The sequence below is a fragment of the Myotis nattereri genome (assembly GCF_964212035.1).
Source record: "Myotis nattereri genome assembly, chromosome: 8".
NCBI classification, from domain to species: domain Eukaryota; kingdom Metazoa; phylum Chordata; class Mammalia; order Chiroptera; family Vespertilionidae; genus Myotis; species Myotis nattereri.
In genome coordinates, this window is record NC_138083.1 from 32,366,278 (window position 1) to 32,391,772 (window position 25,495).

The following is a 25,495-nucleotide window of genomic DNA, read 5'->3' on the forward strand; positions in this document are numbered from 1 at the left end:
GCCACCCTGCATTCTATCTACCCCAATGTTTCAAACCCGCCCCGCCTCTCCTCCGTGCCGCTCCCACCCGCGCCGTTGGGCTGCCGCTCTGCGCCACGGCCGCCAGAGGGCGCGGAGCGGTGGCGTTTCCAGCACGGAAGGCTTTCCCTGAGGCACCGCGTGAGGCGGGGCCCCGGGGCGGGCGCCGCTCAGCTGGGCCGGACCCACCCGCAGCCGGAACGCGAGGGAGCGGCCGAGGCTGTGCAGCGACGACCGGAGCAGTTTGGGGAGCACACCGGGCGAAAATGGCGGAGAGGCAGGAGGCTCTGAGGGAGTTCGTGGCGGTGACGGGTACCGAGGACGACCGGGCTCGCTTCTTCTTGGAGTCGGCCGGCTGGGATCTGCAGGTAGCGCGGCGAGGCAGGCTGCGTCGGGCAGGCCGGGGGCTGCGAGGCGCGGGCGCCTGGCACGTCCAGCCCGCGGTGGCCGAAGCGCACAGTCATCCCTCCGGGTCGCGGCCCGACACAGGCCTCAGGGGCCTGCGGCCGGTTCCAGCGCGGCTCGGTCGTGGGCAACCGCGGGGCAGCCCCGGCCGGCCCGGCCCTGCCTGGCCTCAGTTCCCCCTCCTGCCTCGCCAGGTCGCTGGGCCAGCGAGACCCGGGCACTGCAGCCGCCCGCGTGGATGGGGGACCCTGGGGGCGTGGCGGCCGCGCCGACGCTCGGCCGGAGTCCGGGCCGAGGGACCCCGCCGCGGGGCCGGGGGGTCGTTGATGGCCATTCCCGGCCGCAGGAGGAGGGAGAAGCCGGCCCAGAATTTGGCCCACGCCCCCTCCCACCCCGTTGCTGGGAGAACCTGCCCCCGGGGCGGTGGCGCAGGGTTGGCTTGGATTCATTTTTCTTCGTTACCTTCCCTGTCAAATGGAGGTCTCGGAGAGGTGACTGGCTAGTTCCCCGGCACGCATTCAATATTCATAAATACCTATTCAGACATGAAGATGAGCCACACGCAGGGTTGTTTTGTTTTTTTTGTAAACTGTTTAAATCACTCGTATCTGGAACGCTGCCCGGCACATAAAAATCGCAGAAAGAATTGCATAAATGTGCCTGGCCGGCGTACCTCTTGGGAAGGGGGTGATTAATGTTTACGAACCGGATGGTGTTCGCACTGCTGTTCCGTGTCTTGAGTCGCGCCAGCTCCGCACTTTGCAGCTGAGGTGCGGGGCGCGTCGGTTCCGTGCCCAGGGCCTCGCCCCCTCGCGGGCGGAGAGGGAGCGTTAGAACTCAGTGCTGTCTGATCCCAAACCCAGCTTCGTCACCGCCCGGTGCCAGGCGCTTCACCGATGAGGATTCATTGAACCCTGGCAGGGCTGAGGTCCGGAAGGCGGGCCTCGTTGTGTAGGGGCGGAGCTGGAAGCTCGGCGGGGACGAGCATGCCAGGGCCACACCGCCCGTAAGCAGTGGGTTTGGGATTTGTCCTGGGCCGGTTGACGCCACCGTTCCAATGGCTTCCCCAGAGAGAGCCAGCGTCACACCTCTGCAGACCGAGGGAGCAGGGCTCCTGTGCCGGGCGGAAACACAGAGTGCGGACTCTGCCGGAAACACCCGGGAGCCCACGGGTTATCGGCAGCCACCAGCCCCGTCTCCCCACCGTGGGGGGCGAACAGGGTCACGCCCGAGGCCTGATGTGCCTGGCCGGGGCCACCCCCTGAGTGAAGGCGCCTCGCAGTGCCTGTCACTCGTATCCCATGGCTGCACGCTTGCTCCTTGCAAGCCTGTCAGGCCCTGCAGTGGCACACAGTTATACATTGTACCCCGCGAGGGCACGCAGCTCCTAGTGGGATGGTTATGCCCCACAGCAGCTCACTGCCTCCTTTACGGCCGGTGACCTTGAGGGCGGAAGCGTGTCTTTTTCGTCTCTGTAGACCTCCCTGCTCTTTATTTCTTTGTGCAGAGTAAGTGATTAGTAAACGCCGGCCCATTGAATCGGTGAGAGAAACCATCACAAATGGCCAAAAGACTTCCGTGTTCCTTGCGAATAGAGCTAAGACATGGCTCTGTAGATACTAAAGGATTCTCTCATCCCTCGTGCAGGTTTGGTGGGATGGGTAGGAAGCCGAGCCTCAGAGAGAGAGAGCAGAAGCAGCATCTGGACGGGCCGCACAGTTCCGGGCTCCTGGCTGCCACACCGGAGCCGAGAACAAGAGCCTGACCACTCTGCCTGGGGTGGAACCTGGCTCTGCTCCTTACCAGTTGTGTGACCTGGGCCGTTTTCTTCATTTCTGAGGACTTCTGTATTAACGATAAAATGAGAGGGTAGTAGTTAAAATTACATAGGGTTCTTTGAGGATGTAAGTGCTCAGTAATTGTACACGGCTTTTACTAGATCATGTTTTTTAAAAAAAATGAGAATGAAGAGTGTCTCCATCCCAGCCTTCCTTCTTGCCTTCTCCCCCCTCCGAGTAGGTGGGATTTGTTTCAGGTAACAGTTGGTCTAGTTTTCTATGACCCTTGGGTACAGACCTAGTTGTAAGTGTGGGCCGTATCTTTGTGTCTGTGCTCCTTTGTACTCAGAGGAGTTACGTGTTAGATGAAGGCCTGTTTAAGGATCCCAAGCAACTACCTCTCTGTTTCAGATCGCCCTGGCGAGCTTTTATGAGGACGGAGGGGACGAAGACATTGTGACCATTTCGCAGGCAGCCCCCAGCTCAGTGTCCAGAGGCACAGTCTCCAGGTAAGGGCTCTGTGGGTGTGCTTCCCGCAGTGATGAGGAGCTGCTTCCTCGCTGACAGAGGGTTCGGGCCTGGCATATGGAACAGTGAGTTTCAGTGACGAAGTTAGACTGACCGGTGGGTCCTAGTTCTTTGTCCAGAAGGAAAACTCCGGTGGCATTCTCAGCAGCCGAGCTTGTGCTAGCTCCTTAGAGGGACTCTGTGTCGAGCCTGCCTTCCCCCAATCCAGCCCTGTTTGCCCTCCCTGCTCCCTTCCCGTGGAGATATGCATGACACTCTCAGGCGGGGACTCTTAGTGAGTGTGGTTTATGATCATCCTGGGGGAAACCTCAGAACCTCCTTTTAAGATGTTTGAGGGTCTTTTATTTATGAAAGTCAGGAGTGGCCTCTTCATCTCTGAGGTTTCAGTAGAAACAAGGACTTCCTTCCAGGGGTGCTGTAGATGTACAAGATTAGACTTTAAAAGGGGTTTTGTTGTTGTTTTGGATTGTTTGTTTGTTGACATTTTAGGATGCCCATTACCCTATTAAGAAGTCTTAGAGTCCAGCTGGCGTGGCCCAGTGGTTGAGTGTCGACCTATGACCCAGGAGGTCATGGTTCGATTCCTGGTCTGGGCACGTGCCTGGATTACAGGCTCAATCCCAGGGGTGGGGTGTGCAGGAGGCAGCCGATCAATGATTCTCTCTCATCATTGATGTTTCTATCTCTCTCTCCCTCTCCTTTCTCCTCTGAAATCAATAAAAATATATTTAAGAAGAAAAAGTCTTAAGAGAAAGTAAATGTATTTGGGTTTGACTTCAATCCTGGAATGTAGATATAGTGTTTCTTTGCCAGTGAGTTGCTAATTGTGTTTCTGAGCCTTAAATTACATGTCCCTTTATTTTTATTTATTTATTTACTTTTTGGTTAATCCTCACTTGAGGATATTTTTTCAATTAATTTTTAGAGAGGGAGGGAGAGAGAAACATCGATGTGAGAGAGACACATCAATTGGTTGCCTCCTGCATGCACCCTGACTGCAGCAGGGAGTGAACCTGCTACCAACCCAGGTATGAGCCCTTGAAAGGGAATTGAACCTCCAACCCTTTAGTGCTTGGGCTGGTGCTTTAACCATTGAGCCACACCGCCAAGGCACATTTCCTCCCTTCAACAGAAAACTAACCCCAGATCTCATTGCTTCCTTAACTAATTTCCCTTCCTCCCATTTCCAGAAGAAAGAGGTTGTAGACAACTGATCCTTTCATTATTCCTAGGTGCTAACCTGTGAGATGTCCTTAATGGCACATCACGTTGTTACTGCTTGGGACATGGTTATAGAATAAGGGCTCTTGCAGCTGCTGGTATAAATAGCTGATTTCATAGCCACCCCAGGTTACTATTGGGGTGTTGGCATGTCAGAGAGAGAGAGCGGGAGAAGTTGAAACTTAGCCTATGATGTCAGTCACGTATTCACACCTCTGTTTCCTAGTAATCCCAACGTCCTATTAAGGGAGTGGTTAAGAGATCTGTGACCTTGGGCAGGTTACTTAACATCTCAGTCCCTCAGTTTTTCTCACTTGTCAAATGGGAATGATAATAGTCCCTACCAAATAGGAGATTAAATAAGTTAATATTTAAAAAGCACTTTGAACACAAAGAGCTATTATTGTCATTTTATTACTACTGGCATCCATTCTCACCTTCGCCATTTTTTCTTTATGTTTCTTGTCATTTCACAGCAAGTATACATATTTAGAAATAGACATAAAGTAAAAGAATCAAGGAAATAGGAGAGTTTAATGTTCAGACTGAGGGCAGTAAAAGGCTGAACACATGCAGACCCAAAGGCCTTACTTTATTGCTTTGGTTAAACCTCAGACTTGGCATTGAGGGAAAGGAAGGGCAGTTTGTTGCAATGTTGTCCTTGTCCAGAAGGAAAACACTGACTGCATTCTCAGAAGCCGAGCTTGTGCTGGCTCCTCAGAGGAATTCTGTGTGGGCCTGCTTCTTCCCACCCCAGTCCGGTTTGACTTGACTGTTGCAGGGCACTTCGTCTCTGGGCTCTCCCCATGCTCCACTCTCTTTCATCTCAAATATCTTTCATGCCGCCGAAACCGGTTTGGCTCAGTGGATAGAGCGTCGGCCCTGGTTCGATTCCGGTCAAGGGCGTGTACCTGGGTTGCGGGCACATCCCCAGTAGGAGATGTGCAAGAGGCAGCTGATCGATGTTTCTCTCTCATCGATGTTTCTAACTCTCTATCTCTCTCCCTTCCTCTCTGTAAAAAATCAATAAAATATATTAAAAAAAAAATATCTTTCATGTCGTCGCTGCTGCTGTGAATGACAATTAGTAAGTTACTCCTTTGACTCTAGAGCAAGCGTTCTTAGTGGGGTGGCTCTGAACTCTTTGGAGAAATCCATGGAATGGTGAGAAGGTTCATAAATTACCTGAGATTGTAGGCAAAAATTTGTTTGTAGTATTTTTTCTGGCAAGGAAATCCATAGCATTTGTCAGATTCTCAAAGGTCCTCAGGACATAAAAAGGTTAATCATTGCTACAGGAGAAAATCTAAATTCCTTCATAGTAACAGTCATTTATTGAGCACTTACCAAGTACCAGGCACTGGATTAAGTGTGTACATATGTCCTTTAGTCCTCACTACTGCTCTGTGAGGTGGACACTGCTGGTACTTCCATTTTACAGGTGAAGACGCTGAAGCTGGGCATTTTCCCAGGATCACACCGCTGGTAAACAAGGGCCTGAATACAGCAGTCTGGTTCCAGCATTCAGCGTTCAGCTGAATTATTCCTGCCTCTCCTTGTGGACTTTCAGGGTCCTCCAGAGTGCAGTGAACTTGCCATCCTAATCGTAACCCCCTTTTCTCATTCACCTCACTGATTTCTTGGTGTCTCGATTTTGCCTTGTTTTTGGTTCCTTCTCTTTTGTTTGAGCCTCTTATCGGACGGGGCATGCCCACTCTTGCTTTCTGCCTGTCCAGATCTCCTGCTTCTCTCCGGGTTTACCTCCATCCCCACCTTCCCTCCTGAGCATGTTATCCCCAACCCACAGGCAGGACACCACAACCCTGTTCCTCAGAACTCCAGTCACAACTGTAATTCCCTTATTTGATCCATATCCTTTTTCTGCTCGGTAACATCTCTACTGTGTTTTTGTGAACTCTTCTTCTGACATTTAACTTCGTTTTTTATCACTAAGTAAATCATAAGTTCCAAGAAGTGGTAGGGGCTGGTATTTCAGGAGCACCCACATCTGTCAAGCTCTGCCAGATATCCTCACGTTCTCTTACATTTCAGTAGCTGTGGAAGTAGGTAGGGTGCTCACCATTTCACAGGTCAAGATGCTGAGCCTTAGAAAGGTTGAGTAACTCACAGTTGCTCTTATGCCAGATTCAAGCCCAAGTCTGTCTAATTCCAGAGTTACTTCTACTTCCCCGTTCAGCATCTCCCACCCCTGTACCTAGCACAGGGTCAATCAAAAGGTAGTTAGTTCCTATTTTGTTTTTTTCTTCCATCCTACAAAACTATACTTTTGGAGAATTTCAGGGACTACCATTGTCTGATCTAAAACTATACTGTCCATTATAGCCACTAGCCTCATGTGGTTGTTTAATTAAAATTAAATATTTGTACTTAACCACATTTCAAACGCTCAGTAGCCACATGTGACTAGTGGTTTCTGTATTGGATAATCCGCACTGCAGAAAATGTGGTCTGGCAAAGGACATTTGTGCCACTTCAGGGTTCAAGGGTAGCCTGGGAGAGACAGTTTTGATGTTGAAAATTGAGATTTCTGAGACATTTTGCCAACTTGTGGAGGACATAGACAAAATATTCTGAAATTGGCAGTGTCCTCGAGACATCCATACCATTAAGGTAACTCTCAGAGCAGAGTTTCTCAAACTGGAACATGCATCAGAATTACTTGGAGGGCTCCTTAAAAGCAGACTGCTAGACACTCCTCCATAGTTTCTGTTTGAAGAGGTCTAAAGTGGGGTCCGAGGATTTGCATTTCTCACAGTTTCATAAGTAATACCGATGCTCCAGTCCAAGGACCAACACTTTGAAAGCCGCTGCTCAAGAGTAGCACTTGAAATATGCTACATTATGCATCACAGTACCCCGGTTGTTCACAGAAAGCCTATGAGGTTGGTGCTGTGATTATCTCCATTTCCACATGAAAAAACAAAGGCTTAGAAACTTCATTAGTATGCCCAGAATCCTAGGGTAGGACGCTAAGTTGGGATCGGACCCAGATACGTGGACATCAGAATCTGTATTAGGTAATGTCAGAGTCTAGATATAAGAACTTTTGGGGAAAGAAACCCATATCCAGAACAAGTGTTTTACTCAAGCAGGTGCACACATGTGTATTAGAAGGTGTTTAACAACAGAAAGCCAGGATTTTTTGTGTTTTGGGTTTTTTTTACCCGTGTCATATAGAGCATCAAAGAATGCCCAGGAAGTTGCTCACAACTAACTTGATCAGGGAATATATTCGCCTCATCACTTGGTCTTTGTCTTCCCATTTCTAGTTGATGGAACCTCAAAGCCTGTTCTGTCCCCTACTTGTTTCCTTCTAGACTGAACTGGAACTTTCTTCCTAGTGAAACAATTCTTCCTTTCCTGTTTAGCCTCACTAAATCTGTATTGCCCTCTTGCCACCATATCATAGGAATGCTATTATTTTCTCCTAAGAAATACAGGAAATGTTTTCATAAAATTAGCGTCTTGTGATCCTTGAAAAACTAAGATTGTTCTTCGTGGACAAATCTAAACTAGAAAAAAAGTGGCAGTAAGACAACATCAGAAGAGGGAGTTAATCCTTCACACACCCATTTTGTGTGTGCCTCTCTACCACACCTCAGACAACTCTGCTTTTTTCTAAACACTAAAAATACTTATTTAAAAATATGTTTTTTATTGATTTCAGAAAGGGAGAGGGTGAGAGAGAGAGAAACATCAGTGATGAAAGAATCATTGATTGGCTGCCTCCTGCACGCCCCCAACCGGGGATCGAGCCCACAACCTGGGCATGTGCCCTCAATCGGAATTGAACCTAGGACCCTTCAGTCCACAGGCCAAAGCTCTCCACTGAGCCAAACCAGATAGGGCAATTAGTAAGTTTTTTAAATAGTGCATACTCCCATTTTGTTCCTCTCCCCCTTTCTAAACTTATTCTCAATCCTATGTCACCTTGAAGAAATAAATGCCACATTATTTTACATATAAACTTGGAGAGATATAAACTTGAAGACATATAAACTGTCTTCTACAAGGATCCTCTTCCTGTGCACCAAAAAATCTAACCCCAGTGTCCTCAACTCCTTAACAGCTGGTGATGCGGGTTACCTTTCATGAACTTCCCTGAGATAATTTTGTTCTTTTCTCCATCTCCAGCGATAACAGGGTAACATCCTTCAAAGATCTCATTCATGACCAAGATGAAGATGAGGAAGAGGAAGAAGGCCAGAGGTGAGTCTTTCATGGGGGAGCATAGTCCACAGAAAAGTCCTTGATAATGTGTAAGTCATGGTAATGTGTAAGTCATCTAGAAGGATAAACGTGTTTGGTTACCATTAGCTATTACTACTGTGGACTAGTCACACGCATAGTAGAAACAGTCTCCCCCACCTCCCAGAGATAGCTTAGAAGTAATCCCTGTCCCCTGTTACTACTGCTCTTATTTTGGTATATTCTGGGTTTATTTTTGTTTTTAATTGTTAAAATATTTGTTGAAGAAAATTATGGGAAGGGAAACAAATCAATAAGAAAGAAAAAATAACTTATAATACCACAACCCAGAAGTAACCAGGTATCAATATTTTTGGTGTATTTTTTTCCAGCATTTTCTTTTTAATTAAAAAAAGCAATGCATTACAGCCCTGACCAGTGTGGCTCAATTGAGCATCTTCCTGGGCACCAAAAGGTTGCTGGTCCAATTCCTGGTCAGGAGACATGCCTAAGTTGCTGGTTCAATCCCCAGTAGGGGGTATGCAGGAGGCAGATTGATGTTCTGCCCTCACATTGTTGTTTCTCTTCCTTTCTCTCCCTCTAAAAAATCAGTAAAAAAAAAAAACAAAGAAAACCATTTTTTTTAAAAAAAGCAATACATCATTCCCTGCTGGCATGGCTCAGTGGTTGAGCTGCGACCTATGAACCAGGAGGTCACGGTTCAATTTTCTGTCAGGACACTTCTCAGGTTGTGGGCTCCATCCCCAGTGTTGGGCATGCAGGAGGCAGCTGGTCAATGATTCTCTCTCATCATTGATGTTTGTATCTCTTTCTCCTTCTCCCTTCCTCTCTGAAATCAATAAAATAATATTTTAAAATAAAATAAAATAAAATAAAATAGCCCTGGCCGGTTTGGCTCAGTGGATAGAGTGTCAGCTTGCGGACTCAAGGGTCCCAGGTTCGATTCCAGTCAAGGGCATGTACCTTGGTTATGGGCACGTCCCCAGTAGGGAGTGTGCAGGAGGCAGCTGATCGATGTTTCTCTCTCATCGATGTTTCTAACTCTCTATCCCTCTCCCTTCCTCTCTGTAAAAAATCAATAAAATATATTAATAAAAATATAAAATAAAATAAAAAGCAGTACATCACATAATAAACAATAAAAGGCTTATAAATGTTTCTTTCCCACACTATACATGCACCCATACTGTTTGTTTTTAACTTTTAGGAATGTTATGAAATTAGTGTTCATTATAGAAAATACAGAATAGTGTAATAAAAAAAATACAAACACTCATCTACTATTTGGTAACTACATTAATATTTTGGCCTGTTTTCACTTGGTCTTGGTTCTGTGTATAAATATACTTTGTTTTAAATACTGTATTTTACATGATGACGGTCAGATAATTTTGTTTTTTGTTCTGTTGGGTTACTGCTACATCTTAAATACTTCACGTCGTTAAAATTATAAGTGTTTTCAATGACTATAATAATACATCATATGGATGTCCAACATTTAGATTGTTTCATTTTTTAGCACTATAAATATTAGTGCTGTGAACATATCTGTCTATTAATCGTTGACTACATTTCAGATTACTTTCTTAGAATAGTTTCTAGAAATGAAAATACCAGGTGATGACCATGAATGATGAATGTTTTTTGAATGAATTTACTTTAGTGTTGTTGTTTTTTTAATTTTTATTGCTGAAAGTATTACAGATGTCCCATCTCCCCCCCCCCCCCCCCCCCATTGACTCCTTCTGGGCAAACCCCTGCCCCCCGCCTCCCACCTCTGGTCTTTATCACACTATTGTGTGTGTCCATGGACTATGGGCATGAATGATTTTAAGGCAATTGATGAACAGGCCCCTAGTTCATAAGCAAGGCTTGGAGATCTTACAGTCCATTGAGCAGAATTTCATATACCCGGAATGAGCAAGAATGAACTGGCTGCAGCCTCATTTCACGGGTTTTGCTTCTCCCTGGACTCTGCCTCAGTCTGTCACACATTCCTAAGGAACGTTGTGTAATAACCATTATGGAAATGCAGTTAGGTTATCATGGTCATTTGGGAAGTGGGCTGAGAAATTTCATGTGTTTTATTCTCTGATTTCATCTGAATACACTTTACACTGCCTTCAGCCTTCTTGGGTACACTCAAGGTTCAGAAATAAATGTTAATTTTGGGGTTTTACACTCCTTGAGTGACAGGCAATGTCATCAAGTATGTGACTGCCCTGCTCCTAAATGACCTCTTCTTCCAGGCATTGACTCTTCATTTCACATCCTAATTACTTCCTTGGCTCCTCAGCATTTTAGACCTCATGACTCTGGTGGTAGTGTTCTTGCCAAAGCCTATAGCTTTGCCTTGCATTTCTTTTCTCTTTTTGTATATATTTTATTGATTTTTTTACGAAGAGGAAGGGAGAGGGATAGAGAGTTAGAAACATCGATGAGAGAGAAACATCGATCAGCTGCCTCCTGCACACCCCCTACTGGAGATGTGCCCGCAACCAAGGTACATGCCCTTGACTGGAATCGAACCTGGGACCCTTCAGTCCTCAGGCCGATGCTCTATCCACTGAGCCAAACCGGTTAGAGCTGCCTTGCATTTCTTAGGGAATGTCAGGAAATGAAAGGTTGAGACTGATTTTTATAGGTTCTTAATTCCCCCTACCCAAGTACATGCTATTGACTCAGCTGTGAATAGGAGTAATAAGGAGGCAGCTAGCCAGGCAATGTGACTCCTGGTTTTCAGACCCAGGTAAAAAAGTGCTAACTTAATCTCAAGCCATGCTTGGCCCATTGCAAAACCCAATGTGGGTACCTTCAGGCTTGTTTTTGAGCATCCCTGACCTTTTCAAATACCCTCACCACAGTGCCCCCAGGATACGTGACAAGAATAGCAAGGTGAGGTAAGGCTTGGGTGAGCTCTTGGTGCTGTATCACACCACCTTACATGTGTGCGTTACTTTGTGCTTGTTCTTTTGCATACATCTGCTGATTTGAACCTCGGCCCTGACTTAAGGAGCAGGTAGGTAGGGCATGTGATTTTTTTCCTCCCATTTCAGAGACAAGGAAAATAAGATACAGGGCAATGCACTGGCTTGCCCAGGGTCACTCAGCAGCAGAGCCAGTACTGGAGCCTCGCTGCCTGTGCTAACTATGCCACTGTCACCATTAGCACAGAACTGCTAGTGGTAGCTGCTTGTGACTGTGGCCATAGTTGCTATGTTCTGGAGAGGTGTTGGCCACTGGATGGCTAATTGTCAGTTGGGACTCTGTGAAGCTGACTTGCTATCATGCATGCCTGGAATGCCCTTCCCTGATTTCTTCACTTGATAATCTCATCCTCTTACTCAAGACTCAGCTCCGAAGACACCTTTCTTAGGAAGCCTTGACTGTCCTCCCCAGCTCAGTGTTTCCAGAGCACCCCTTATACTGGCCTCTGTTGCTGCTCACACTGCATTATGCCTGCCTGCCTCCTTACATGTGTCCCCAACTAGATAGAAAGTTCCTTAAAAATGGGCATAGTACCCTTCTCCTCAGTGTGCCCAGCACCTGGTACATACTGTATTTGTGTTTTCAAGTACGTTTGGTGTTAGATGTGCATTTTCCGCACAGGTTTTATGCCGGAGGCTCGGAGAGAAGTGGACAGCAGATTGTTGGTCCTCCCAGGAAGAGAAGTCCCAATGAGCTGGTGGATGATCTATTTAAAGGTGCCAAGGAACATGGAGCTGTAGCTGTGGAGCAAATGACCAGGAGCCCTGGAGAGACCAGTAAACCAAAAGTGAGCATAGAAGTTCGTCTCTGTCCACAGGACTCAGGTTCCAGCAAGAGAAGGAGGCCCTCCTCACCCCCGTAGTGACTGAATTTTTGTTCTGTTTTTCATTTGTCGCTGACTCTCATACACAGAAGCGCAGCACGGTTTCTCCCACCCTTTAATATGAAATCAAGATTTGGAGCAATGTTTTCAAACTTGTGACCTGTGGTCTGGGTTGGGTTCTGCACACATTTTATATGGCCTATCCAATTTGACTTAGTGTTTTTCTTTATTTTGTTTTACTTGAATTAATAGGCACCTGTTTTATTTAAAATCTGGATTTCTGTCTCTTTGGGGAAATCAAAAATTCTGCTGTTATCCTATACACCAATTTCTGCCTGGTGGTGATTAACTAGAGCGAGGAGCAACTGTTTCCTTGAGCCAAGCAGCATTCCCCTCTTCCTGGCCACTTAATGACCAGGCATGTAAATGGCTCTGCAGTTCCACCTGGGCCTGTAGCTCTGCATTTGTGGAAAGTGGATCTAGTAGTTAATGAGCTTTTAATACATCCTTGTATGTGAGTAACCCCACCTCTATTGACCCATTCCTCAAGTCTTTATGATTTTTCTTTTATAGCCATTTGCTGGGGGTGGCTACCGCCTTGGGGCAGCACCAGAGGAAGAGTCTGCTTACGTAGCAGGAGAAAGGAGGCGGCATTCCAGTCAAGATGTGAGTGTGCATCTACCTTCCTTAGGGGGAAGTTTGTGAACTGTTCTACCATTTTTCAGAAGGGATTGGTCATGTTACATATGAGCCAGCAGCCTGTGAAAGGGAAGAGACAGTGCCCTTGCTGTGGCCCATGAACAGAGAAGCTTCCCTGAGAATCCAAGGTAGCTTTCATCTGGCTGGGCAGAGGGCTCTGAGAAGGGGTAAGCAGAGGGGATGGACAAACAAAGAAGTCTACTGGCACTCCATGGATCTCAGGCAGAGGGGCAGTATATTCAGGGTTGTCTGGTGGGATAGGCAAAGCTAAAGAATGATCTCCAGACAACCAGAAGAGGCATGAAATGCAACTTTTAAAAGAAAATTTCCTTACTATTACCCAGTTCTCTTGTCCTTGTGCATAAGGGTCCCCCCTTCAGTAAGACTAATCATACTATACTAGAGGCCCGGTGCACAAAATTTGTGCACTGAGGGGGAGGGTCCCTCAGCCCCGCCTGCACCCTCTCACACTCTGGGATCCCTCACTCCTTATCCCCCGCCTGCTCACTGCTCCTTAGCGCTGTCACAGAGGCAGAGAGGTTCCTGCCACCGCCGCTGCGCTCACCAGCCGTGAGCCCGGCTTCTGGCTGAGTGGCACTCCCCCTGTGGGAGCGCACTGACCACCAGGGAACAGCTCCTGCGTTGAGCATATTCCCCCTGGTGGTCAGTGAGCTTCATAACAATCAGACATTCCACTGGTCATTCCACAGTTTGGTTGATTTGCATATTAGGCTTTTATTATATTATATAGGATAAACAATTTTGAGGTTGTTTTAATTTAATATTAATGCCATAATCTTTTTTTAAAAGTTCTCTCTCGCTTTTTTAAAAAATATATTTTATTGATTTTAGAGAGGAAGGGTGAGGGAGAAAGAGATAGAAATATCAATGAAGAGAGAGAATCATTGATCGGCTGCATCTGCACACCTCCTACTGGGGCCCACAACCCGGGCATATACCCTTGACACAGAATTGATCTCAGGACCTTCAGTCTTCAGGGTGATGCTCTATGTACTGAGACAAACCAATTAGGGCCATAAACTTTTTCATATAGCCTTGTCACCATTAGTTTCCATAATGTATTCATTTTTTAATCATTTGGGCTTTTATTCCAAAATAAAAGGCCAGGAAGAAGAAAATAGAAATTCTATTCACCTGAGGCAGCTGCTAATATGTTGGTTTTTAGCCTTCTAGACCCTTTTCTATGAATACATATAGGGAGTTCTAGATATTTTTAATGACTGCTAAATAGTCTGTAGGTAGTTTAGTTGAGCACAAGCTACATGCCAAGCACATTGGCAACCCTTCTGATGAGGAAGCCACAGTTTCAATTAAGTCATCTGCTCAGAGCAGCCACTGAGCTAGCGACTGGCAAAATGAAAGCACAGACCCAGGTCTGCTTAAATTAAAGCCCATTCTTTTAATCTGTGCTATATTATCTTCTTATTTTAGGTTAATACTTATTTGATTGGTTATTTCCTGAGCGTACATTAGTATTTGTGCTGTATTCATTTATTTATTTATTTGAGAGAGAGAGAGAGGTTAAGAAAGAGATAGAAACATTGATGAGAGAAACATCAACATCAGTTGGGTGCCTCATGCACACCCCCTGCTGGGGACTGAGCCGGAAACCTGGACACGCGCTCTGACCGGGAATCGCACCTATGACCTCTCGGTGCATGGGTTGATGCTCAACCATTTAGTCACACCAGCCAGGCTGTCTGTCTGTCTGTGTTTTAATAATGGCACAGTAAAATAGTAAAAACATGCTAACTTGCAGGTTCACAATGGTGTGCTTGCGAGGTTCCTGACAATGTATGGACTGCTTACCTCCTCTTGTCACAGGTTCATATAGTGTTGAAGCTCTGGAAGAGTGGATTCAGCCTGGACAATGGTGAACTCAGAAGCTACCAAGACCCATCTAATGCCCAGTTTCTGGAGTCAATCCGCAGAGGGTGAGCAGAAAAATCTTCTTCTAGATTCCATGTCATTGAGTGAGATGGGTGATCTGAGTATTTACTATTTAAGAAGTAAACATTTGTAAGCAGATTTAGCACAGTTGAGGTATAGATTCACAGATCTGCTTCTGTGTCTTGTTTTGTTTGGTCCTTGAGCATAACCAACTGACCAAATAAATACAGGTCTCTACCATGCCTTTGAGTAGACAAGAGAGAAGGGGAGGCAAACAGATAGCCATGAGAGTAGCCAGCTTTCTGTGGAGGCCCAACGATTTTCACTGAAAAGTTTATACTATCACTGTCATTCCCATCCTTCTCTGTGTGGGTCCCAGCATTGCATTTTCTCCTGCAGGGAGGTGCCAGCAGAGCTGCGGAGGTTAGCTCATGGTGGACAGGTGAATTTGGACATGGAGGACCATCGAGATGAGGACTTTGTGAAGCCCAAAGGAGCCTTCAAAGCCTTCACTGGCGAGGGTCAGAAACTGGGCAGGTAAGGAGCAGCACCGGTAGGAGTGGAACTGCCTGTTAGGCTCAGCATATCCTGTGTATTGCTCACTTTGTATAAGTCTTTACTCTTTACAAAGTATTTCACATTTTATTTTTATGGGAGGAAAATTATGGAGAATGTGGACTTTGATGTTAATAGACCTGAGTTTAAATCTTCATTTTCTAGCCCCATGCATGACCTTGGATTGTATAGCCTCAGTCTTCCCAGTTATAAAATGGGACTGATGAGAGTCCTTACCTCTGATTATTGTTTTGAGGAGCACACAGAGCACTGCCCCACAATGAGCAGTAAGGGTAACACATTGCTGCTTTGACTCAGTAATTTAGAGTGTGAAGCCTTGATTACTTTAGGCTGAAACAGAAACATACTCAGGTCATCTGAAATGGGGATTCAGGGGGAATAAGGGATCTTGGACTCTTCCCTCCCAGCAAGCCCTGCAGCAGCATTGTTCAGGATCCAGAAAAGCTCAAGGATACTGTTGCCCAGTGCGGGCTACTGGTCAACCATTATGTTAGCTCCTATCTCTTCTGTGGTCCTTCCTAATACTCACTCTGTCACTTCCTGTGACTTTTCTGCCTGTCTCCTCTGCCACGGCCTCCATCTTGCATTCAGACCTCTGATGGGATCTGGTTAATTGATAGGCACTGTTACCTCTGATAGGCAGAGTTCTCCCACCAGACCCTTGTTCAGTCTATATGCAGGTTGCCTTCTCTTAGGGTCCCATTCACTTGACCATTATTCTTCAGAGGGAACTGAGTACACATGAGAGGCACTCAGAGCATAGTCCTTATTTTACAAAGAGAAAGCTGAGGCTCTTGGACTTTAAGGGTTACCCTGGGGTACATGACTGGTATGTGTTGGAGCCAGAACACAGGCTTCTAATGGCATTCCTTCCCACACTTCTGCATCACAAGTCATTCTCTCTGACCTAGATCTGGTAGCTCTTCCATTGCCCTTGCTCTTCTCACCCTCATCTGCAGGGATCAAAATGTGGTCTATCAACAGCTGTGCTCTTTGAGCTGCTGGCTGGCCCTCTCCTAGGATTCCCTACCTCCCTGTCGGCCATCATGCCTCATCAGAGGCAAGGGTCATAGCTCAGGGCATTAGAGACCAACAGAGTATAATTTACCAGAACCAACTTAGTTAAGCCCACCCTGCTCATCATTTCACCTACCACATTGGGGTCCTGGGTTAGTCCAGGACAACTATTCTCAAGGTAGTCCATTTGTAGCTTCCCTGTCAGCTATGGTAAGCTTGGTAGAGCACCAGATAATTTTTTTCTTTTAATATTATTAAAATGGGTTGTGTTTATCTTTTTAAAAAAATAGAAAATGCAGATAAAGAATAAAAACTATTCCTAAACCTAACTCCCAGTATACTCAGTCAGTATCCTGGAAGTATCCTTCTAGTTTTACTGGTATATGTACAGTATGTGTGTAAACATGCTGTTTTAGCACCTGCTATTTTGCCTAATCCATATAGTATTGCTGTCATTCCATATCAGCAGATGTATTTCTATAACTTTATTTCTAATGCTAATATAATTTTCTGCCCTACGTATGTGCTATAATTGAACCAGTCTCTGCTGTTAAACATTTAGGCAGCTGCCAGTATTATGAACAACATTGCAGTGAATATCCCTAATTAAATCTTTGTATGCCCCTTAATCATGGACTAGGAGGAAAATTGCTGGCTCCAAAGGTCTTCACATTTTTACCTTGTCAAATTGATCTCCAAAAAAGGTTTTACCAGTTTTTTACCCACCAGCAATTATAGGGAAAGGCTCAGAACACCATGTAGTTTGGGGATTGCTCAGTTTCATAATACTAACAGGAAATGCTTGTACTATTGGAAGATCCAACAATATTAGGTGTACAAGACTCCGCATCTCAAAAAATGAAATATTTTTAAGGCAGGCTGTTTTAGCAGGATGGGAATACATACTTTATTAGTGTGGAGGATGAACCCACAGATGGAGACAGTTTGATAATCAGATGTGGTGTTTGTCAGCTAAATAAATGTTCATTGCCAGTTCCACTTTCATTTTATTTCAGTTCTGGTGTTTTTTTATTTTTAATGTGTTCTTATTGACTTTTTTTGTTTTTTAAGAGAGGGAGGGAGAGAGAAAAAAAACATTGATGTGAGAGTAAAATATCAATCAGTTGGCTGCCTCTGGCACGCCCCCTGTCGGGAATAGAGCCCACAAGCATATGCCCTGATGGGGACTCAAACTGGCAACCTTTTGCCCTAGCCGGTTTGGCTCAGTGGATAAAGCGTCTGCCTGTGGACTGAAGAGTCCTGGGTTCGATTCTGGTCAAGGGCACATGCCTGGGTTGTGGGATTGATCCCCAGTGGGGCGTGCAGAAGGCAGCCAATCAATGATTCTCTCTCATTGATATTTCTATCTTTCTCTCCCTCTCCCTTCCTCTCTGAAATCAATAAAAATATGTCAAAAATTACTTTAAAAAAAAACCAAACAGGCAACCTTTTGGTGCACAGAACAATTCTCAATCAACTGAGCCACACTGGCCAGGGCTTTAAAAAAAAGTTTTATATAGTTAAGTGAGATGGTATTTTAGCTTTTTAGTCTAAACCAGATGGATAACCTTTTGGGTTTGTTTTTTGTTGTTGTTCCATTTTGTGGGGGGTTTTTTGTTTGTTTGTTTTTGTGTGTTTTTTAATTTTACCCATAAATTTTACTGTTTTCCATTGTCATCTTGTCAACTAAAATGATCAGGAACCAAAAGTTTAAAAAAATTTCCTCAGAGTTGCCTCAAAAGTCAATCCTGGAGGTTTTTCTCTGATGATCTGGAAAAATACTTTGAAGTGAATGAATAGATTGTTCTCAGTTGAAAAAATTCTTTCAGTTACATTACACTTACTTTATTGTTTTAGCTGTTGCAGTTTGCATGGGAACTAATTTGAAGGTTTGGATAAGACTGCATTTATGTGAGTTTGAGTAACAAACACCAGGAGTTGCACTTGGGTGGAGCTGGGTCATTACAGTGTGGGGATGAGCTTTGGCTGCTCACCTTGCTTTGTAGTAGTCAATTTTGATGGCAGGGTCTCAAAACTTATAATTGTGGAAACAAAGCATCTTAGTGTCTATTTTATTTTCACTACAAAGGAAATGAGCAGTCAGGTGATTCAAGCTCTTGATCTGAATAAGACTCAATTTCCCTGTGACTCATGATATTTTCAGGGAGACAGTAAAGAAACTCCTTTTTTGATAGATGTCTGATCTGATCTGACCATTCTGCCCCTGGATGAAGTGCTCCCATTGCTACAGATGGCCCAGCCACTGCTGGAGAGGAATGACTCAGGTGATAGCAGTTCTCAAGCACCAGACACAGACTGGGCATCCCTTGAACGGATGCACATGGCTGTCCTACACGATGATTAGAACAATATAGATCTAATGTTCTTTGAATGTCTTGCTTCAAATTAGAATCACAAGGCTGGTATTGAGGTTTCTCCTCCACTCCCTACCTCTCAGCTTAGGCTGGAGTGCCTCTCAAGTGACCTTCCATTTACAGCCCATGGGTAGACAGTAGCATCTCTGAGTGATTTGGGTCCAGAATTTGGGCAAACATAAGTGGAAGAGGACCTTGAAGAATGATAGCAATCAGCTATTTGAGTGTTTTTCTACAGTTAACTAAGCACTATACTAAACATTTCATATGTATTATGGCCTTTAATCCTGTTTTGATTCACATTCTACAAATAAGGATTCTGTGGCTTATTTTTTTCTTGTTATTGAGTTTATTAGAGGCCTGTTGCATGAAGAGATTTGTGCAATAGGCCTTCCTTTCCCCTGGCTGCTGGCACCGGTTTGCCTCTGGCGCCCGGGGCCCAGGCCTTCGCTCTGGCCGAGTTCTGGCCGGAGCTGGCCCCAGAGCCATGAGGCCTTGCTGCTCTCTGGCCCAGGAAACGTCAGGCCTCGCTGCTCCACCGGCCCCAGAGCCATGAGGCCTCGCTGCTTTGCCGGCCCAGGAAACGTCCGGCCTCGCTGCTCCACCGGCCCCAGAGCCGTGAGACCTCGCTGCTCCGCTGGCCCCGGAGACGTCAGGCCTCGCTGCTCCGCTGTCCCGGGCCGCCAGGCTTCGCTCCACCCCTTGGAGCCTATGTATGCAAATTAACCACCATCTTTGTTGGCAGTTAATTTGCATATCATGCTGATTAGCCAGTGGGGGATGTAGCGAAGGTACGGTCAATTACCATGTTTGTCTATTATTAGATAGGATTGGAGTGACACTGGTTAACAAAATTATACAGGTTTTAGGTACATAATTCTACAACATGTTAACGTAAAAATATTTAAACCTGTAAAGAATTTTTGTGAGTTTATTTGAGCCAAACTGTCGACAGTTACCAGGAAGCAGTATCTCAATGGTTTGGGATAATGCTCCAGAAAATGGCGGTCTTTTATCTATTTTTATACATTGCAATCAAAGAAGGAGATGTAGGTGGGTTACATGAAATCCATTGGTGATAGACAAGAGGGGTTGGAGAAAGCAAAGTGGGGAAACATCTGGGATTGGATAAAAAGCAAAATGATAGCACATAAGTGGGTGCAGGATAGTTAACAATCAACAATTAACACGACAACAGTGACAGCAAAGGAATTTGTGGTATCTGTCCTGGTGCCCAGGCACATTAGGTTGTGAACCAAGGGGCCCAGAAAAAGGGAAGTTACAAGTTACCCAGATGTTTCAAGGATGTGTTATCATAGATGCAAAAAGACAGATAGGCTCAGTTAAGGTAAAGGATGGCCTTATTAGTGAAGATACCGGCCTAGGAGGTGACTACCCACCAACTGCTTTTAGTTAAATTTTAATTTCAGACCATCCTTTGTGGTTACTTAGGTCTTTGAGTTTGCAAGACTGCCATGTCCCTCCATACTACATTTTACCCTGGAATATATCAGACAGGAAGGGAGAGGGAGAGAGAGATAGAAACATCAATGATGATAGAAAATCATTGATTGGCTGTATCCTGCATGCCCCCCCATTGGGGATCGAGCCCACAACCCAGGCATGTGCCCTTGATCTGAATCGAACCTGGGACCTTTCAGTCCACAGGCCGACAACACTCTATCCACTGAGCCAAATAGCTAGGGCTACCCTGGATGTTCTTACATAGCCACATAGACTTTTATTTGTGTTTCTTCTATATTCTGGGTATGGTGCATTATTTTTAGCTATTATCTTAGTAATTATGGGGGATTTTGTTTAACTCCCATTTTATTGATGAGGAAATTTCATCTTGGGGGTAATGTTTCTGAAATCAAGTCTAGGTCTGCCTGACTCCCAGACATGGCAGGAGAGTGTGGTAGGTGTTAGGAGCACAGGACCTAGAGCTAGACAGCTTGGATTCTATCCTGGCTTCACCTAGAACCAACACTGGAATTTTGGGTGAGTTGCTTAATCCCACTGTGCCTTGGTTTCCTCATCTGTAAAGTGGAGGTGCTGAATCCCTTCCTTGCAGGCTGTTGTGAGGATTAAGTGAACTAATACTTGTAAAGTACTCAGCACAGGGTCCAGCTTGGTAATGGGTACTTCGTAAACATACACTATAGTCATCATGCTTCCCTAACCCACCTTATTTTCAGAGTATGCAAAAGAAACAGTCAGACGCATGGCAAGTCCATGTGTCAGGCTTTCTTTGACCTTCAGATGATGAGCACCAGCTCTATGCAAGAGGCTGTGCTAGGAAGAAAGCCAAAAATATCAGTTGCTTTCTTGTTTGGAGTGTCCTATCTTGGGCATTCTGCATACATTATCTTATCTAATCCTCATAGCAGAACAGTTCCTTGTGCTACACCTGGAGAAACTGAAGCCCTGGGAAGTCAAGTGACTTGTTCAAGGCCAGTCCTCTTGTTTAATTTAGTGGTAGAACTGGGACCAGATGGCCGGTCTTATGCTCTTTCTCCAGCATCACACTGACTCCTGAATAATAATGGCTGCCATTTAGTAGACTGAAATTCTTTGCAAGTGATCAACAAGTGTAACATGAAAAGAACATGGTGCTAGAATAAGTTTGCCTTAACCGCACAATCTCTCAAGACCTTTAATACACTAGTGCCCCATGATGCTGCTGGTGTAGTAATATGTGGCATTTCTGAAACCTTCCTGGAGATATCCCAAGGGACTAGGACCCCAGGAAGCACACTTGGGAAACGACTTCCAGTTGAATGTGCTAAGAGTACCCTTCTTAGGTTTAAAGATCAGAGGGAAGGGAGAGGTATAGGGACTGATCTGATTAGCGGCTTTGAGGGGAAACAAGCAAGCTTTCGTCTAATAGCCTCTGATCTGCAAAGGCCTAGGCCAGGGCATCTGCTAAGGCAGTGGTCGGCAAATTCATTAGTCAGCAGAGCCAAATATCAACAGTACGATTGAAATTTCTTTTGAGAGCCAAATTTTTTAAACTTAAACTATATAGGTAGGTACATTGTCATTAACTTAATTAGGTTACTCCTAAGCTGGCCTTTGCTAAAAACATCCTCAGTCTGAGGGGTCGACCTCAGCGAACGTACCCACACTTCTTCTAACGTCACTTCTTCAAAATAGACTCGCCCAGGCTGAAAACTGACTTCTGCGCATGGGCCACGAAGTTTCAATCGCACTATACGTGCGCGCCCACACGTGGTATTTTGTGGATGAGCCACACTCAAGGGGCCAAAGAGCCACATGTGGCTCGCGAGCCGCGGTTTGCCGACCACTGTACTAAGAGAAAGGCTGAGGGTGAGATGTATGGTGGTTTACAGGAGAAAGACAAAGGCTTTAAATGGTTGTGGAGAATTGGGAGTTCTATGTACATTTTGTTTGTCAGCTACCCTAATTGCTTTATTTGATTCACTCCTTAAATCCCTACAAAAACTGAGCAAAGCTGGTAGCCTTAACCCTTGTTAAAAATCCTTGTTACTACCCTTGTTGAAATTAAGGGAGCTTAAGTAACTTGCTCAACACACCATGGCTAGTGGGTGAATTCCAGCCCCGGTCCATCTGCGAGCTCTGAACACTGCAGCAGACACCGTGTCTTATTCATAAGACATAATCAACCCCTGTGGTGCCAGGCACTTAGTTGGTCTTCAGGAAATCCCGCATCCACCCCCCTTTCTCATAGTTGGCACATGAGTATGAAATAGACTCATGAGTGAGATTTCAGTAGGGAATGCAGGCCTGAGAAGTCCATCACAGAGAAAGAGTCTAGACCAGGGCTGGGCAAACTTTTTGACTCGAGGGCCACAATGGGTTCTTAAACTGGACCGGAGGGCCGGAACAAAAGCATGGATGGAGTGTTTGTGTGAACTAATATAAATTCAAAGTAAACATCATTACATAAAAGGGTACGGTCTTTTTTTTTTTTTTAGTTTTATTGGCCCGCGGGCTGTAGTTTGCCCACGGCTGGTCTAGACTCATCCCTTATGTCCCATCAGTCACTGCCCGGCTGTGTCAAGCCTGCCTCCACTGCAGACTTGGAGTGCTCCTCTCCCCATTCTGCCCTCCACCTCTCTGAAGCTAAACGCATCCTGGTCTGTTGGACCCTCCAAGTTCCGGCCATGGTCTCTCCCACCCCAGGCTGCCATGCATACAGCTTTCTCTCTTTAAGCCCTTATTCATGTGAGGACATCAAGGAAGAGGGGATTGAATAACTTGCCCAATGTTATTAGGAGTGAGGGGGAGCTAGCAGTAACTCAGAGTGTGAGGAGAATTCTGCTGGGCCTGTAGGTTCCATGAGGGCAGGCATTCTGTCTTAGTCATTCCTGTTTCAGCAACACCAAACAATGCCAGGTGCAGCAAATGCTTAGTACAAATCTGAGACAGGATTTCCCTCCTGCCTTGTTTTTGTTAGTGTCCTGACAGGATCCTCTCTCCTCAGCACTGCACCCCAGGTATTGAATACCGTCTTTCCAGCCCAGCAAGCAGAAAATGAAGCCAAAGCCAGCTCTTCCATCTCCATCGACGAGTCACAGCCTACCACAAACATCCAAATACGGCTTGCTGATGGCGGAAGGCTGGTGCAGAAATTTAATCACAGCCACAGGTACCTTATATTGTCTGGCCTACCTTATTTTAGGAGGGTCCCAGAGATTCCCACCAAAGGGGGAGGCAGGGGGCTGTTTTTTCTTCTAACCCCAGCAGGCACTCCATGCTTTTCGAAAAGGAGGCAATGGAATGGAAAGCATGCAAGTCTGAAGCCTTTGGCCCCTAATTCCATTAAATGTGGCCAGTGATTGCTCTCTTACCTACTGTGGTTCTTATTCCTTACCTGTAAAATTAGGGGATTGGATTCCTTAGGGATTTTTTCAGCCATCAAACTCTTTGTTCAAAGGAAATCTCGTGCTAAATCCCAAAAGTAGAACAGATAAAATTTGAACAGCTGTGCTTGCTAGAGAGGAGAGGAGACACAGTACCAGCATCCCACCCATGGCTTTCTCCACCTCCTTCCCACAAGGGGCCTCTGAAAATGACCAGGCTATTAAGGTTTCTTCCAGATCTGGCATTTGAGAATTCCAGAACACCTGCTCTACTATCTCAGATCATCTGGCCTGGATCAAAGCAAACTGCCTCCCTCATTTTACAGACACAGAGTAATGAAGTGATTAGCAGGGGAGGATAGAGTAAAGATATTTGACAACTCCTTTTTCTAGACTAGCAGTGTCTAAATGTCATCAATCATAGGCCAGGTGAACCAGAACCCACATGTGGGACTCAGTGAATGGCTTGATAATCCTTGAGTGTTGACAAGGGTCTCGTGTTGAGTAAGCTGTGAAACAAGCCCCAGAAGCACATGGAATCTTTGTTCAAACATTTCTTGTTCAGTAGGAACTGTTCACTGCACTGTCAGGTGCTTTGTGTTTAAGGGAATTAATTCCTGTCACTTGTCTGAGTTCTTTGCCTCAGTTTCATTTCACTCAGTAATTCCAGCCTTTCAGCATGATTGCTAACTCCCCCGGGTGGACAGCCCACCCCAAGAGTTTACCAGCTGGTGGGTAAGAGGACTCTGCTGGAGGTCTCAGACTGTATCATGGATATCTACGCCCTTAGATGTGCCAGATTGTGAATCACATAAATTTTAAGTGTTGGAGGTAGAAAGACGTTTCTGTTTAAGCACTCTAGGGGAGAAGGCTGGCTGTTTCAGATGACTTTTCTTGTGGTCACCAGGTTCAGGACACAAGCAGTATCTAGAGTAGGGATTCCTGGCACTCAAGGGTTACTGACCTTCAGTAATTCTTCTCACTAATAGTTTTAGTGGTTTTCAAAAGAGACATAGTATTTGCTGCCCTTGTGGAATTCATGGTCTATAGGGGGAGACAGACCTTAATCATATCCCAAAATTGTTTGATTACAAACTTGATCAGTACTGTGGGAGTAAGATCAGGGGATGGAGCTGGGGGGGAAGGCTGCCCTAAGGAGGCAGCATTTGAGCTGAGGCCTAAGGTTTGATTAGGATTACAGGAAAAGAATCAGGCAGAGGAGCCTCTAGAAAGAGGAACCCAAATGTAGGGAGGGAGCATAGCATGAAGAAGAACTGAAAGGAGAAGGAGGGTGGTGTAAAATTGGTCAGGCCTTGGGACCACAGTAAGGAGATGGGTATTTCTCCCAAAGAAAATGGGAGTAACCCTGAAGGGTTTCAGGCAAGGGAGTGGCCTGCTCAGATGGGCTTCCAAAGGAGAGCTTTGGCCACTCTCTAGAAGACAGGGCCAGGGGAGGGGGCTTGGGGGATGTGGTGGATCCTGCTGCAGGGTGGGATTTGTGGGCAGCAGAGAAGGGCACTGCTCACCCACTTCCCACTCATCCCTGCTCCACCAGGATCAGTGACATCCGACTCTTCATTGTGGACGCCCGGCCGGCCATGGCCGCCACCAGCTTTGTCCTCATGACTACTTTCCCGAACAAAGAGCTGGCTGATGAGAACCAGACCCTTAAGGAAGCCAACCTGCTCAACGCCGTCATCGTGCAACGATTAACATAACCACCCGGCCCTGCCAGGTGGCCTCACCTTCCTGTGTTTCCCATGGCCAGCTGCCCCGTGGAGACTGCCCCTCCCGCCCCCTCTTGAACACCCAGCAGTCCAGTGCCGTCTCCTCCGTAGCTCTGGGTTCTTAGATCTCCGTTGGACATTTGTTTTCTCCTTAGTTGCATTTCCTGGGTTTTTGTGACGATCAATGGACTTTAAAGAAAAAAAAATAAAAACAACTAAAAAAATGGAAGGAATATCACCAGCATGTTCCAGGGAACCTCTCCCACTGAAGTAGGCTTTGATTGCTTTAAAATAATTTCTCTCCAGGGCGTGTGAGAAGAACCCTCCTGCATAAAAATTGCTTGTGGCCCAC

General features: G+C 45.8%; 1 protein-coding gene across 1 annotated transcript; it reads left to right on the forward strand.

The window, feature by feature from the left end:
- The first annotated feature begins 221 nt into the window (after nt 1-221).
- NSFL1C (NSFL1 cofactor) lies at nt 222-25,495 on the forward strand. Its single transcript, XM_081096843.1, has 9 exons — nt 222-386; nt 2,613-2,710; nt 8,106-8,180; nt 11,790-11,955; nt 12,565-12,657; nt 14,536-14,645; nt 15,001-15,138; nt 23,038-23,202; nt 24,972-25,495. Exons 1-9 carry the CDS (start codon nt 285-287, stop codon nt 25,132-25,134), a joined length of 1,110 nt encoding a protein of 369 aa, XP_080952969.1. The 5' UTR covers nt 222-284; the 3' UTR covers nt 25,135-25,495.

What these genes read in the sequence shown, in the direction of transcription:
- NSFL1C (XM_081096843.1), top strand. Translation starts at nt 285, where the DNA reads ATGGCGGAGAGGCAGGAGGCTCTGAGGGAGTTCGTGGCGGTGACGGGT. An exon ending in GAAGAGGAAGAAGGCCAGAG is followed by an intron (nt 8,181 to 11,789) that starts GTGAGTCTTTCA and finishes TTTTCCGCACAG; the next exon opens with GTTTTATGCCGGAGGCTCGG. An exon ending in GAGAGACCAGTAAACCAAAA is followed by an intron (nt 11,956 to 12,564) that starts GTGAGCATAGAA and finishes TTTCTTTTATAG; the next exon opens with CCATTTGCTGGGGGTGGCTA.